The sequence below is a fragment of the Mixophyes fleayi genome, chromosome 7, assembly GCF_038048845.1.
Source record: "Mixophyes fleayi isolate aMixFle1 chromosome 7, aMixFle1.hap1, whole genome shotgun sequence".
Taxonomy (NCBI): domain Eukaryota; kingdom Metazoa; phylum Chordata; class Amphibia; order Anura; family Limnodynastidae; genus Mixophyes; species Mixophyes fleayi.
This window is the reverse complement of record NC_134408.1, coordinates 23,213,725-23,229,512: the sequence shown is the minus strand read 5'-3', so window position 1 is coordinate 23,229,512 and position 15,788 is coordinate 23,213,725. Positions and strand designations below refer to the sequence as shown.

The 15,788-nt window shown below is 39.8% G+C and overlaps 1 protein-coding gene and 1 long non-coding RNA gene across 3 annotated transcripts in view; one reads left to right on the top strand and one right to left on the bottom strand.

Moving 5' to 3' along the window:
* LOC142097489 (uncharacterized) overlaps positions 1-15,788 on the top strand; it is a 398,805-nt gene that overhangs the window by 251,130 nt on the left and 131,887 nt on the right. The window lies entirely within an intron of this gene.
* The window catches only part of AQP8 (aquaporin 8), a 44,090-nt gene that overhangs the window by 6,121 nt on the left and 22,181 nt on the right, over positions 1-15,788 (bottom strand). The window contains exons 2-3 of one of the 2 annotated variants that reach the window (XM_075179346.1): positions 3,992-4,136; positions 429-687 (exon numbers count right to left, since the gene is read on the bottom strand). In XM_075179346.1, coding sequence (XP_075035447.1) covers positions 429-679 — 251 coding nt within the window. In that variant the 5' untranslated portion in view covers positions 680-687; positions 3,992-4,136. The remainder of the gene's footprint in view (positions 1-428; positions 688-3,991; positions 4,137-15,788) is intronic. The other variant, XM_075179347.1, reaches the window with a different exon arrangement.

Genomic DNA, 15,788 nt, shown 5'->3' with positions numbered 1-15,788 from the left:
GTACCCCAATAACCCCAGTCTGTACCCCAATAAGCTGCATGTATTATTGTTAATATCTTCACCACACAGAAGCATCTGTCTTTATTGCAGACATAATTAACCTAGTATTTACCGTTTGTTGTCGAACTACAAGTTTCAGTGAGCATTATAGACTGATTTCATCATTTATTTCCATGGTGAATATTTATAACAAGTCCACTTATTCTCCGGGGCTGTGAACTTGGCTCACGAAAAGTAAACAGAATTTGTTATTGTTATTTGCTGAAGTGTTTTTTGGCAACTGGTGTGCCTTGGCTGCTCTTTGCCAAGTTACATGGATAAGTGATATGTAGACAGTGGTGTTTTTGTACTAGACTTGTGAACATTGCACTCAAACCCCAGTCACGTACCCAGGGAGACCGATTGCCTATAACAGAACATATATTTACCTGATTCCACCCAGAATGGCTATAATCAATCCAAGGCCAAGACCGTGGGCCAGAGCTGGTTGTAGACGTCCGGTGCCGGATGTGTTTTCAATGACGGAAAGGCACCCCACAAACACGAAGAGGGTAGTGCCCAAAAGCTCTGCCAGGCACGGCTGAACATATTGCTCAAACCAGTGAAGCTTTGGTTCCTTTTCGGAGCGGTTATTTTCAATTTCTTTGCTGTATATCTCGCCCAATTCTGTGTCTGCCATAGCTACACCTGGTATAAAGAAGGAGACACTAATCTGACATCATTGTATATAGAATGTTAAACTTGTATATAATCTATATGGATATCATCTATAGTCCTGTAGACATTGTTTCTGTACTGCAGAAAATTTGCCTTGGTCAGCCTGGCTGAAGACTGGAGCAGTCTGATAACTTGCAATATCTAATTAGCCATTTAAAGCTATAACTCACATACCACTTGACTGTTTCTGTTTGGCTAGCTAGTATAGTACCCAGCTCTAGCTGTGTGTAAACATTCCCAAACCAATTGATTACAAGAAGTTACTTAATTGATTGTCAGTAGTCATTTAAACATAGATTCTCTGTGGTCAAAAGCCACTTGTCCTACTGCAGAGGTGTTTGGACAGAGATAACTAAACACCTGGGATTTAGTACATGCTTAAGAAATATCTATGTTTCCGTTAAACTGGGTGAACTGGAAATGAAAGGCTTAGTTGGAGTGCTGCATGGAGAATCTGCTGTTCGGTGCAACCCTGCCTAATGTCATTTTCAGAGCACGTAGTACTGTCATCACCAGATCACTCGAGTTAGAAGGAGCAGTAGGAAATATTTTTGTAGCTCTTGTTCCATCATCATCCTCTAATTGTAAGTTTAGATCATGGATGTCCAACCTTGACGTCTACTGTCCAGATGACCTGCAACTGCTGTCACTTATACTTGGAAAGATTCCATTGTGTGGTATATCAGTCCACCCGAGTGTGGCCGAGTGTCTGTAAATAAGACGGGGAAGACAAAATCCGGTGGTGGTACTATTGGTCTCGAGACCCTGCCTAGGTCGCTCACCTAGACCTATGGCTCATCTTGACACATAAGCATTATGTGAACCACATAAACTATTTATTTCCTTCTCAAAATATTCAAACATGTTACTTAGAGATCTTCACAGTCGTCTAAAATTCAAGTTACTTATACTTAGCATAAACCAATCTTACTGAATGTATAGACTTCTGAGAAGTAAAATTTACATGGCAACCATTTGACACAATGCTTTATGTTTTCTAAGTGGTGATACAGGCTAGCGCTAAGCCTCTCTCACCCTTATTAGAGTTCTCCAGTGCAGCAGCCCTAACCGGGTTGAAACAGGCTGTCCGTAGTTGGAATGTTTATATAAATAGAAGCCTGTGCGATCCTCTAAAACTCAGTGGGTAAATCACTGAGGGCTGTCGTGTAAATGGAATTTCCAAGTATTATCCAGGTTTCAGGAATCCTGCCAAGCACAACGTGATAGTTCAAAGATTAATATATCTCTCCAACATTCTCTTATCTACAGTCTTCCATTTACTTTTCATGTTTCCCATTTTGTATTCATCCTGGGTGATTTATATCCCAGTAACATAAGAAATGACACATACACAGAACTTTCTACTGTACATTCTACATAACCTTTATCGTGGAATATCACGCAATTGCATTATAGATCTCTTGCACTTTGCATCTTATTGTTATTTATGTACCTGTCAATTGATCACTTAATCAATAGCCTTAGTTTTAAACATAAATGTAATAATTTTTTTATTTCAATCATCACTTTCTAAAATGTCCCCCTGGACTTCTGACTCCCCTGGCTGCACAGGGCTTTAGCAGGAAGCCCTGCTGGAGAAACCGTTTGTCCTCTAATAGCGTTGCCCGGTTTTGGCGGATCAGCTGTTCAAGCTCACTGTTGTCCGTTATGCACAGTACCACCTCGCTTACTACTCTGTATGTTTAGCACAATCCTCAGTATCTGTTCTTTTAATCCATGCCTGGTTGGCTACACAGTGCCACTTCAGTTGTTCTATATGCTGGATGTAAATCTCAGGAACTGTTATTATTCTGTATTTACATGAACAGCATAGCATCTCTTGCATATTAATTGCAATTCTCAGAACCAGTTTTATTATGCAAGCTTCATACAAGGTATTATAGAGGTTTAAAATACAATAGGACCAGTGGTAATGTCATTGTGATGGCTGGGGTTTGGGGAGGGTAGTGTTCACTGTCCGCCTCAACGGCACCACAACCAAAGTGTTCCAAAGTGATCTTTTGCTTTTATTTGTTTTCATAAGACAAGTTATAAAAGAGAAAATGGGTTAGTTTAATAAAGTACAATAATTACATTCATAATCTAACTTTTGAAACTCAATACTCCCCCCTTGTGCTTTCTCCCCACCTTCAATATAGGGATGTTTGTAATTATCTATATTACACTAATGCATGTCTCTTATGCTCTCCTATACTTTCCAAATAGCCACAATTTTCTCCATTCCTGTAATCACTCATATCTATACACAATTACCAATGAAGACTTGGAAAGCACAAAGCTCTCCATTATGTACAGTATAGAATGTGCTTCAATATTTTGAGTTTCGGGGGGGGGGGGGGGGGGGGTTAGAATGTCCTAAAAAGGTGATTATTCCATCTCCTCTGCTGCATTAAGGGTGAATATCTCTACATATATATAGATCAGGGGGTGGTTGTAAATGCAATGAGCCAACATGTAAATGTTGGCTCAGAGTTCTGTGGATTGTTGCATCCATTGAAGACTTATTGAAAAGTTTTCCTTTTGATACATCAACTTGTATTTGACTTTGTGTTTTTATATAGCAAAAATAGAAAAGTAAATATTACAACACACACATATAAAATCTATCATCCCAGTTTTATGAATATATCTTTTACTGACAATTTTAAAACAAATACTGCTGATACATTATATGTGTAATATAAAAATGTATCATACATCAGGCAATAAAAAAGAAAGTGAGACTCAGAAATTAGGTCTTATACCCAAAGCACCAGTACACTGCTATATTTAGTAATGGAAGCCAGATGTCAGATGACTATATACTTTTACTGATGAAATTTGCTGACATATGTCAATCATGTGCTAGAATTTACATCAGACATAGTCTATTAAAATGTGTGCAATATAATTGCCATATAATTGAAAATAATCAAAAAGAAATCAAGCAGAATTAATTAATAAACCTGCTATTTTAATTAGTGATTAATCATTGCTTTAAAACCTATCGCTAGTTACCGGTGATCATACTGTACACTATTGAGTAACGTCTTATCAGTATGTGTTTCTAAGAATTGTTTACATTAAAAAATACCCTGCCAAGGATGGAAAGAACAGCGTTGTATTAAGGCAAAGTTACTTTTGCAAAATGCAAATAAGCATATATCTTGTTACCTAAAATGAAATACAAATCTGATAGAAAATAGACATTTAATAACGGTTCCTGCAGTCTGCGGGATAGTTTGTGATATTGTGATTTTATTAGTTTACTCACTGTGATTGGAGAGTTGTCAATGTGCGACGGTCAATATAACCTGCGTAGGGTAAGACTTCACCTCTAACAAGTGCCTCCAATTAGAGCGGGAGATGGAGACTGACTCAAGACATCTCAAGACTTCCCCACAAGTACTTTACATTCTCTACAAAAAAAAAAAAAGTAATAAAAATGTGACTGCTGCTCTGACTTGACCAATCACTTCACTGTAATTTGCTCTTATCTCAATATTTCTGGAGTCAATAATCTTTGGCTGCCAAGAAGGCAGATCGAGTGCCCTCCCTCTTGTATTACACTCTGGATACAATAACTTCAAGCAGCGGAATTGTGATGTGTTAGGGAGTTCAATATACTCAAGGCTGTGCAGACTTTGCCTTATGACACGACAGAAGATCAGAAAGGATTGATACACAAGCAAACCGTGGCCAAAAGATAAACCATTTTTCGACGTACCATTGCCATACTCTTGTTACCCCCTGGAAAAGTTATTTAATGTAGTGTCTTACAAGGTGAAAAACCTTTTTTGTTATATATATTAATATATCATAGATCATGCATAGGATGGACAGGGGTGTTCAGGGTATCTCTTGCAATGTTTAAAACTAGGATTGTAAATAAATGTTAGTATGTCTTTAAAAGAGGGGACAGCAGGGACCCGCCACAGCTTACAAGGACACAGCGTGCACATGTCGAGGTAATCCTACTCAGAAGCGGATGATTTAGTGGTGAAAAAAACACTTAGGGCTAGATTTACTAAACTGCGGGTTTAAAAAAGTGGAGATGTTGCCTATAGCAACCAATCAAATTCTAGCTATCATTTATTTAGTACATTCTACAAAATGACAGCTAGAATCTGATTGGTTGCTATGGGCAACATCTCCACTTTTTCAAACGCGCAGTTTAGTAAATATACCCCTTAGTACAGCCTACGATTTAGGGGAGTAAACAGGGTGAGGAAAGGGCTGGCTCACGTTGGCAATGTACAATAAGGGCATTCTCATGCAAGCACGTCCAAACCAGCTTAAAGTGCGCTGGATTTCTGCCGTATCTCCTGTACAGCTAGGGGTCTAGTCTAAGTTCTGCCGCTGGCACTGTACAGTGGTCAAATAAATAAATAAATTAAAAAAAAACATGCACCCGTCCCAAAAAAACCAAACAGATTAACCCTACTATAACAATGGAGAGGGCCTTATCTGAACTGTCCTATATAAGTTAGGTAGTGGTAGCAGACAAAAGGAGGGGGGTATAGTAATAGTGTAAACGTCCAGTTTGCATAAAACCATAAACCGTTAAAACAAAAACATTTATTAAGTACAACGTACAGTGATATTCAGTAGTGGTAACATCTGGCCAGAAGTGCATTAGTCTGAGCAGCATAAACAACAGATAAGTCTTCAGATAAAAGGCAAAACATATTCGGGAGATATTGTTAGTACCTTATTGTGAATTGTAATCAGAGTTCCAGATTACTCAGAGAACTCTGATTACAATTCCAGTAAATAATGGATCTCAATAATAGACATGTGTGTTGACACCACAATTTTCCTACACTAGTTTGATAGGAGCCTGACATCATTACATTGTGCTGTTGGAGAACCCTGCTCCTTTCACTATATAACTCTCAGACTGTCACTTCCTACTTACCTGACATCATAACACTGCCCTGGTCACTGGCAGACCTGTCCTAACACACCAGCGGACAGGTCACCTCCCACAATCCTCTCCTGCTGCTGTCACCATTCTGATATTCTGATTGGCTACAGGCTGCCCTATCTCTGCTCACTTCATAACTGAGGATATCCCTTACAAGCAAGAGTTGAAGCCTTGAAGACTAGTGAAACACGCCCTAAAAATCGTTTACAAGCAATTATGACCAGTTTACCCCACATGCAGACCGGAAGCTGAACCAAGAATGATTGAAAAATTTCAGGTAAACATCAAATGATCTCCTGGCAGCTCTTACTACAATCCAAAATCAATGTGCAACAAAAAAAGATTAAATAAACTTGGTCTACGTGAGAGGTCAGGAGGGAACAATCTTTTGTTCGCAAAGAAGAACATGTGCATGTTTAAAGATTAGAGATCACCTGTGTGCTTAGTCAATGAACAATGTGTTTGCAGAGACATTTGCAAGGTGTAGTTAATTTTCCGCAAGGACAGAAATATATTTTTCTGCAAACCCAAAGATGCCTGTTATCAGATGTCCCTCACACCAGCTATAAAGCATGGACTCCTCAATCTAACAGCCAATCCCTGAGCAGAACGTGAGGCCATCTGGTCTATGCCCAGATCTAAGTCCAATGTAAATTATGCGTAGAGACATGAGTTGACTCTAACCTCAGGGGAGTCCTCAAACATCACCCAGATGATTCAGTTCTGGACCAAAATCCCTCCCGGCCCATGGAACAGATTTTTTGACCACCTTAATCTGCTAAATATATTGGACTGAGGGTCAGATATCCATATTAATACTTTTATTTGCTCTGTCTCAGAAGCCTGCGGTAGATGGTGCAATAACTTACCAAAAAGTTTGCAAACCGTAACCATATTTCTGCATTTACAATTAAATAAGTATGTGCAAACCTCAGTGATATTGCTCAGGTGTAAGCTTGGTGAGGGGTTCAACAACAAAGCTTACCATACCCGTAGTGGCTCCTACCATGCACACAAACACACAGTATAAGGTTTATAAGTGAGCAGAATAAAACAGGAAATCTGTTTATTATAACCATACTTGCCCACACTCCCGGAATGTTCAAGAGAATCCCGCATTCCGGGTAGGTCTCCCGCACTCCCGGGACAGCAGGCCATTCTCCTGCATCCTGCTCACTTCCTGGTGACGTGGGCTGGATGGGAGCTTCCATGACGCGATTTGTCACAAATCACATGGTTTTGGCACTTCTCCTGCGGCTTTGCAGGGTCAAAATGACGCTATGTATCCTTTGCTAACATTTATTGACTTGCCAAATGTCTGAGGACACCTCATCCTTTGATTGTCGGATAAAGCTTGAAATCTATGAATATCCCTTTATCAGGATGAGATCTATGAAGACATCTAATATATCTGAGCATTATGGTGCCCAGAATTTGTTATATATGTGCCAGGGGACAAGTACATTGTTTTCTCATATGGAAATCTAATATAGTACGCCCAAAAACTGCTACTTTACTAGTCTCTATCTGGGGCTCTCTGATTGATGTGGAACTATAAATTCCAGGATGTTCTGTCAGTCTCCACAAATCAACCTGTGGAACACCAGCTGTTCAGAAAACTACAATTCCCAGCATGCTGTACTAGTGTTTGGCTGGCAGGGTATTGTGGGATTTGTAGTTCCACAACAGCTGGCGTGCACCAAACTGCCTGACTCTTTTCTATGGTTCTGCAGAACATCACTCTGTTCAAACTACTTCTAGATTTATAGTTTTATGTACTCCTATATATATATATATATATATATATATATATATATATATATATATATATATATATATATAATGTTTTGACATTAGAAAAACACAAAAAAAAACAGCGTAATTGATTTCTGATTATTTAGGATCTGCCCTCATTACAAGTACCTCTGTTCCTGCACATATTCGCTCACAGGACACTCTACCCATCTCCTGCTGGTTACTATAACTACAGATTATATATGGCATGAATTGTGCATCTTGTAAGTTTTGTTTAGCTATCTTCATTGTATTCGTTGTAGCCCGACAATGGGAATATTTCTCAGTTCTTCTGGAGGTATAATAAGATTAATAACCTCAAACTTAGCGGCTTGATGAATGCTTCCACTGTACAGAAAACCTCTAAGTCTGCAGTTTTCCACCTCAGTTTATTAAATATACTGAGCACTAAAAAAGCTGATGGATGCAGAATATAGGTGTCAACTCGCTGCTTCTGATTATGGATAAGATACAATTCCCCCATGTTCATGGATTAGCAGGCCTGGCAGGGCATTCTGGGAGTTGCAATACCCTCATGAAGGGACATATATGGAAATAAGTGCATAGGCAAACCGAGGGGGGGGGGGGGGGGGGGGGGTTTCCTAGTGCCCAAAAACCCTCCAAGCCTAGGTGCATTTCTACTTCCATTGCTGGAAAACCACAGCAATTCCTGTGCCCATCCTGCACGCTTGGTAAATAGGATCCTATGACTTGTTCAGGAGACTTTGTTCAAGGGGATCCTGAATGGTAGGAAAGAACAACTAATTTTTTATTCAACTACAAAGATCCACTTGGCGCAGCTAATCTTCAGACAAACTAGATACATTTTTTCCCAAAAATAAGTGTATATTTCTAAAAGTAATTCTCTGTACAGCGCTGCGGAATCAGTGGCGCTATATAAATAAATGATGATGATAACTCTCAATCGAGATTTAAAACTTGGATAGAATCCCTGGGAATGTGATAAAATTCTCTACCTCAAACATGCTTCACATTCCTCCTGATTTCACAATTCTCGTGCTTTCATTCCTCCTGATTTCACAATCTGCGTCTATAGATCCCGGTCACTGAAGACACTTTGTTTAGAGCTGACAGAGACAATAAAAGAAGGTGCTGACACCTCGGGTGATCTTTATGATTGGTATTTCACAACGGATGCAGGGAAACATTCTGTGCCTCCTGACAGGCAGGAGGTGGAAAATTACACATCATTTATCGTGCCATCATGCCACAGGTGCAGGACGGGCACTGCTTATCCGAGGAGAAGAAACAACTTTGCTGAATCATGACTTGTTAAATTAAGCGCATTTATATATTGGTGAATGTTTGAATATGTTGAACATTTGTGAAATGCATTTTCCTGCCTGCAGGGGATGTGATTGGTCATTGTCCTGCCTGAGACAGCAACTCAAATTACACCTTTCACAGCTCTTACTAGGGGTGTAACTAAATATTTGTAGGCCTTAGGGCAAAATTTTGCAAGGGTTCCCCTTGTACCACCCAAGTGTAAAAAACTGAATTTACCCATGGTGCATTCACAGAGGTACATGCCCCGTTCCCCAGCTGTGCCCCCTGATACTGTGGTAATTATGCCTGTACCTCTTATATTGCTGTATTTGAGGTATATGCACATAATAGACACATATTGCATTTATTAAGCATTATTAGCTCTGCCAATAAGATACCACTTATTTAGACTTTTGCACCAGTAAGTGTGGTTGTTTTTTAAATGGATTTTGTTTGTCCGCTTCTCCGCCTGGTATATTTGAAGGGTAAATGTACCCTTTATATAAGCAGAGGAATTCCCCCCAAAAGTGGGTTACATTGTGCAATAGTAGGTACATGTCCCCACCAAGGAGCACCTTAGTGATTCGTAAATGACACTTGGGGGTATATTTACTAAACTGCGGGTTTGAAAAAGTGGAGATGTTGCCTAAAACAACCAATCAGATTATAGCTGTCATATTGTAGAATGTACTAAATAAATGACAGCTAGAATCTGATTGGTTGCTATAGGCAACATCTCCACTTTTTCAAACCCGCAGTTTAGTAAATCTAGCCCTTAGACTCATTATACAAAGACCGCTGTTTCTGTTGCCAGAAATCTGAAATAGCTTGAAAAATGTAGATTGAATACTGCAATGTCTTTGCAGGTACTTGGTTAGTATACAGAAAAAAGGAATCTCCGAATAAAAATATCTGGTTTATTGACGGTCACAAAAAAACAAACAGACAACTCAAATGGCGTTAAATAGAATCTTTCATACTTAAGAAAAAAAATTGTGCACAATAAGAACAATAGTAGTCTAGACACAGGAGCTGACAGTCTAAGCTAGTCTTATTGGTTAATTGTATCTCAAGTACAATCGCACCATTTCTTAAGCCTTGTTCATCCCATCTCGGGTGACCGTGTAAATGTTCAGGCTGAAACCTATTCTATGATAATTCACAGGTTGCCTTCTAAAGATTTTCCTTTATCACCCTTTTCATCCTGTCAATCGATTTTTATGGTCGTACTTCACACTGACAGAAAGCAAGAAGCAAACATGACTGATAGTGTCCATTTTGTCTGTACTTAGGCTAAATCTATGGCTAATATCTAACTGTGCTAAACCTTTATTCTTTAATGTGACAAAGCAATGTTTATGTACATTATGTACATGGCTTCCCTCCGAAAACTAGTATAATCTATAATATCTATACAGTCAGAGGTCGAAGTGGGAATATAGAAGCGGTGTGGAAAATCTAAGTAACTGGAATGTGATAGTGTTACAATGAGGGCAGTAGGAGAAGTGGTAGTATGACATACCACTGTATACACCCCACTTCTACCACTGTATATATATATATATACCAACAAGTTAACCCGTGCATGATACTCATGCATTCTAGTCAAATCAAGCTACTTAAGGTGTTAAAAAGGTTCTTGTCATGCATTTGGGCCATAGCCCAGGCCTCAACCACCAACCACTCCCCACTGTCACCCCCGGCAACCACCAACCACTCCCAACTGTCACCCCCGGCAACCACCAACCACTCCCAACTGTCACTTCTCCTTCAAGAAATATATATATATTTTTTTAAAATCTTTATAAACACTTTTAACAATTAACAAATTAAATTAACAAATTAAAAACATCTTAGTATACCAAATTTCAGCCCTTTCTGAATTTTTTAGGGGTAATCTAGGGAAATTAAGATGGTGGTTGAGGAATATCATAACCTTGTCTGAAGAGGTGGGTTTTCAGTGAACGCTTGAAGGTTTGAAGACTAGAGGAAAGTCTTATTGTGCGAGGGAGGGAATTCCACAAATTGGGTGCAGCCCGGAAAAAATCCTGTAACCGGGAATGGGAGGATGTGACGAGAGTGGAAGAGAGACACAGATCTTGTGCAGAACGGAGGTGTCGAGTAGGGAGACATTTTGAAATAAGTGAGGAAATGTATGTCGGTGCAATTTTGTTGATGGCCTTGTATGTTAGTAGAAGAATTTTATATTGGATTCGTTGATATACAGGCAGCCAATGTAGAGACTGACAGAGTCGCTCAGCAGAGGAATAACGGTTAGTAAGGAAAATCAATCTAGCCGCTGTGTGCAAAATAGATTGTAGGGGTTCAAGTCTGACTTTGGGAAGACCAGTAAGGAGGGGAAATGCAATAGTCGATGTGGGAGATGATGAGTGCATGAATTAATGTTTTTGCGGTGTCTTGTGTCAGATATGTGCATAAATATATATATATATATATATATATATATATATATAAAGTAAGTGACTGGAATGTGATAGTGTTACAATGAAGGCAGCAGGAGACGTGACAGTATGACATACCACTATATATATATATATATATATATATATATATATATATATATACATATATAATGTAAGTGACTGGAATGTGATAGTGTTACAATGAAGGCAGCAGGAGACGTGACAGTATAACATACCACCATGTACCAGCCCACTTAAACTACTGTATTTTTTTTAAATAAATATTAGTATACATGTATATGTGGGGTCTACTGCTGATACAGCATTATACATATTAACTTTGGCTTGTCAATTGCAGGTTAAATATACCTCTGTATAGCAATACAGGAATTTAGCCCTAACATATACATTCGTCAATAATAGTTGCAAAATCTGGTAAATGTCTTCCCTGATGGCAGCACAGTATACCAATCTAGTGGGGCTGCACTCTCTACTAGACAACTGTTGCTGCACTCTATACTGATTAAATTGGGCTGCACTCTATACTAGTCAACTGTTGCTGCACTCTATACTGATTAAATTGGGCTGCACTCTATACTAGTCAACTGTTGCTGCACTCTACACTGATTAAATTGGGCTGCACTCTACACTGATGAAATGGGGCTGCACTCTACACTAGCCATCTGTTTCTGCACTCTACACTGATGAAATGGTTCTGCACTAGCCATCTGTTGCTGCACTCTACACTGTTGAAATGGGGCTGCACTCTGTACTAGACAGTTGTTGCTGCACTCTACACTGATTAAATGGGGCTGCACTCTGTACTAGACAGCTGTTGGTGCACTCTACACTGATGAAATGGGGCTGCAATCTGTACTAGACAGCTGTTGGTGCACTCTACACTGATGAAATGGGGCTGCAATCTACTAGACAGCTGTTGCTGCACTCTACTTTATGTAAGGGGTGGGTGTAGTATGTGTCTTATTTGTAATTTAACTTATTTCTCCTCTATTATGTTTTAATAAGTAAATGGAGACGATAGGAAAGCTCATGGCGAGCTTATATTTATGTAGCGATGCTGGATAGGAGGTATAAGGGCATGTTCTGCTCCCTCGTTCCTGTTCCACAATCCACACTGATAAGATGGGCTATCTCCATGGACCAGAGTCTTTCCACAGATACCAGTGATATGGGAGCTTTCACCTCTCCTCTGTTCACCTGGTCCAATCCACAACTTAGCGGGTTGCAGCTGCAGTCACAAATATGTGCACAACTTCAATATTATTTCCCCTAGTGAGCCACAGACCCTAACATTCATAAATGACATATCACTTTGCCTCTCTCACCTTCTTGGACCCAGGATATTCTGCAGTAGTTAAGGGGTTTATTTATTAAGACCCTCTCAGTTGTGAAGATATTTTATTATAACGACACAATAAAAAAGAAATTTTCTAGCTGTAAATTATCAAAAAAATGTCACTGGGGTAACTGAGCGACGAGTCTTACCGATTGCCAGGCTAGTGCAGGGTCCCTCTGACCACGTGTGAGCCGGCTTGCACTGGAACCGACATGTGCACTGGAACTGAAAGACCGGACTTCAGATTCAACAACAACAACAAAATAATGAAGTTATATTAAAGAAAAAAAATGTAAAAAAATAGAAAAATCCCCAACCTTTTTTTTTTTTTTTTTTTTTTTTAAAGAACATTGAAAAAATTATTGATTTTAATGGTAAAGCATTTTGTTTCCTGTGGGCACCACTATCTAACACCATCCAGAGATGGCGTCAGCCATCCGAGGCTGTCCATGATAACCAGGCTTCTCTGTGCTTTGCATGGAGAAGCATCGCCGATGGCCAGCCAGCAGTCAATACCACCAGCAATAGCTATCGATAGTCTTCACCGGGCCAGGGGGTGGGTGCTAAATAAGAAAAATCCCTAAATCAAGTGAAGACCCCCAATTTTTACCCGATCTAGATGTTTTTTCCTATTGATAGTCACCTAAGTCTCTAGTTCTAAACTAGCGTTGGGAAGAATACAAGAGATAATGGACTGTTACCCGAAACAATACCAACAATATCATTTTATTTTAGTCCTTATAAAGAAGCTTCTCGCTAAACATGTCCAAAGAGGACTGTGGGGAAACGAGGTATTAATATCACCTCAACCTGTTAACTGCGGACTGTAAAAACATGTACTTTTTCTAGCCCTCTGGTTCCCCATATTTCTCAGTCATATTTAGACTTGTGCATACTCTATTTTGAAAGTAGTAAAAGGTCTGCCAGCATGTATCTTGCAGACTAGTCCATTGTTTCAGTCTAAGCAAAAGGGTTATTGTCCACCAGTCCTGTATGAAGGTACAGCACACCAGGGGGTCTCTTGTCTTTGTTTAGATGTGAGCTCTATGTTTAATTACAGAGGACTGCATTGTGTGTTTAAATGTAAATGTGTCTGGATTGTGATCTCTCCTGTTTTAACAAACTCTGCTGTATAGCCACAGAACAATACCTGTCCTTAATTAAATCAGGAGTGGCTTATCTGCTATCCCTTTGTCTGTATGTTTACCTGTGAAAAGGTAAACACAGAAAAGGACCAATCAGGCAGGTCCTGAAATTGCTGATGAGGTCATTTTTGGGCTTAAAAGAGAGCTCCAGAGGACAGCAAACTGGCATTCACTACCAGTTGACAGCTGAAGTCAGGTCTGGCGTTGAGATTATATATCTCTCCCCCAGACAGGAAAGGGACAATCGGTCTCTGGAGTACTGCCGTTGCCCTGATCTACCTGTCCAGGTCTTGGTGAGCTGTGTGTCCACCGAAAGCGGAGTGACAGTGACTGAAGGCCGCTACCTTTGCTGGTAGCCTTAAAGGAGAGAGGGGGATAAGCTTGGATTGATAGACAGCAGTCCCTGAAAGTGACAAGGATACTGGTGAGGTGTTTTCATTATACCCTGTATGTTGTCTGTGCCAGACTGTAGTGTTATTTGTTGCAAGTTATTATTTAAATGTGTTTATTGCTGTTTTGTGCTACCATTTTGTTAAATAAACTTATTTGTTTTATCTCTTATATTTGCCTGGGTGATTTTGAACCTTGGATAGGTACCGGGTAGGCCAACTGTGCGGCACAGAAGGTTACCTTAAACCCGGTATCTTCACAAGGACCCATCACCAGGTCATATGGTTTTGTCTTTACTACATCATGCACTGTGTACTAAGAAAAACAAAGAGTCTGGTCCTCCGGGAAGAGAGCATTTTGTACAATGCCCAGCAAGAGAGCCCTGCAGTATACAAGCCCCCCCCCCCCCCCTCCTCCTCCCCTGAATATCCCCTTCTTGGAGTGAGCACAGTGCACTAAGTTGTAAAGCAACAACATATCAGGTGACACTTGGTGCCGATACATGTACTTGAGTGGTCTGTATATTTCAAGAGAACACTTTACAGTACGTGTATAAGCGTTATATACCTCTCACGGCACTCAGCTTCATATTTGATATTCCACCGGCTAATGTATGCAGAAATGCAGCACTGTATACCATTTTTAAGACCACTTTGCACTACAGGAAAAAAAAAATGGCACTTTAATTGTTGCGCATCCTTTTGGGAACAATGCCGGCTGTGTAGTGCTGGGTGATTGGATGACTCACCCTCTGCCCCCTGCGCGATGAGTAGTGCTTCCCATTACATATAATAATGCACTGAGAATTGAGAAAGAATTTAATCTTCTGGCCATTGTGGGTCCCAGCAATCAGCTAAAAGGCAGGTTCATCAGCCTGGCACAAAATCCTTGCTTGTCATGTTAAGTAATGTCAGACAAGGCTCTGTGACTAACAGTTAACCCATTCATCCCCTCCCAGGCTTGACATATTGTTTTCTAGGAACCAGCTCATGCATTCCATATAACCTGAAGAAATAAATCATATGAACAGTAGAATGAAGCTTCTAAATATATGGAAAAAAATCATTCTTTTCAACATCTTAGAAACACGACGTGCATTGTTATTAATCATGTTCTTTGGCTAATATTGATTCTAGTTACTTTTTTAAGAGTATATCTTTATTTCATTTTCTTCCTGGTGGCTGGTCCCCCCTCGGGGCTGTCCACTCCTCCCCTCTATGTGGTTGGGGTTCTTTAGGAAAAATAGGCCTTTTTACTAAATATAAATGCTTTTAATTTAATGTTGGAGCTGGTCGGGGGGAAGGAGGTGTATTAATTAAATGTGACTAAATGTCGGGACTGCTTGGGTGGAGGGAGACCTAAAGTGTTCACTTATTGCTCGGCTTTCCAGGAGGTGAATAGTAGTTATCTCTTTCCCAAACAGCGCCTCAATATTTCAAGCAGCAACTGAGCTGAAGACACCATGTGTCCGAGTGGAGGAGTTGGACAACTCCTCCGCTCAGACAGATGTGTCATGTACTTTCTTTAAATAAAAATTAAAACATTTTTTTCGCCTACACACAGAAGTGGTCATTTACAAGGAGCAAAATTACCAAAATACACTTTGGCAGTGCTGCGTGTCTCGATTTTGTGGATCCCATTTCCACCAGGCAACCTTAGATGAAATAATGCATTAATGACCTGAGTATTATTTGAAACACATAGTGTCTGCTGCTTTATATGGTGTCAAATTCCGGTCCCATAATTAT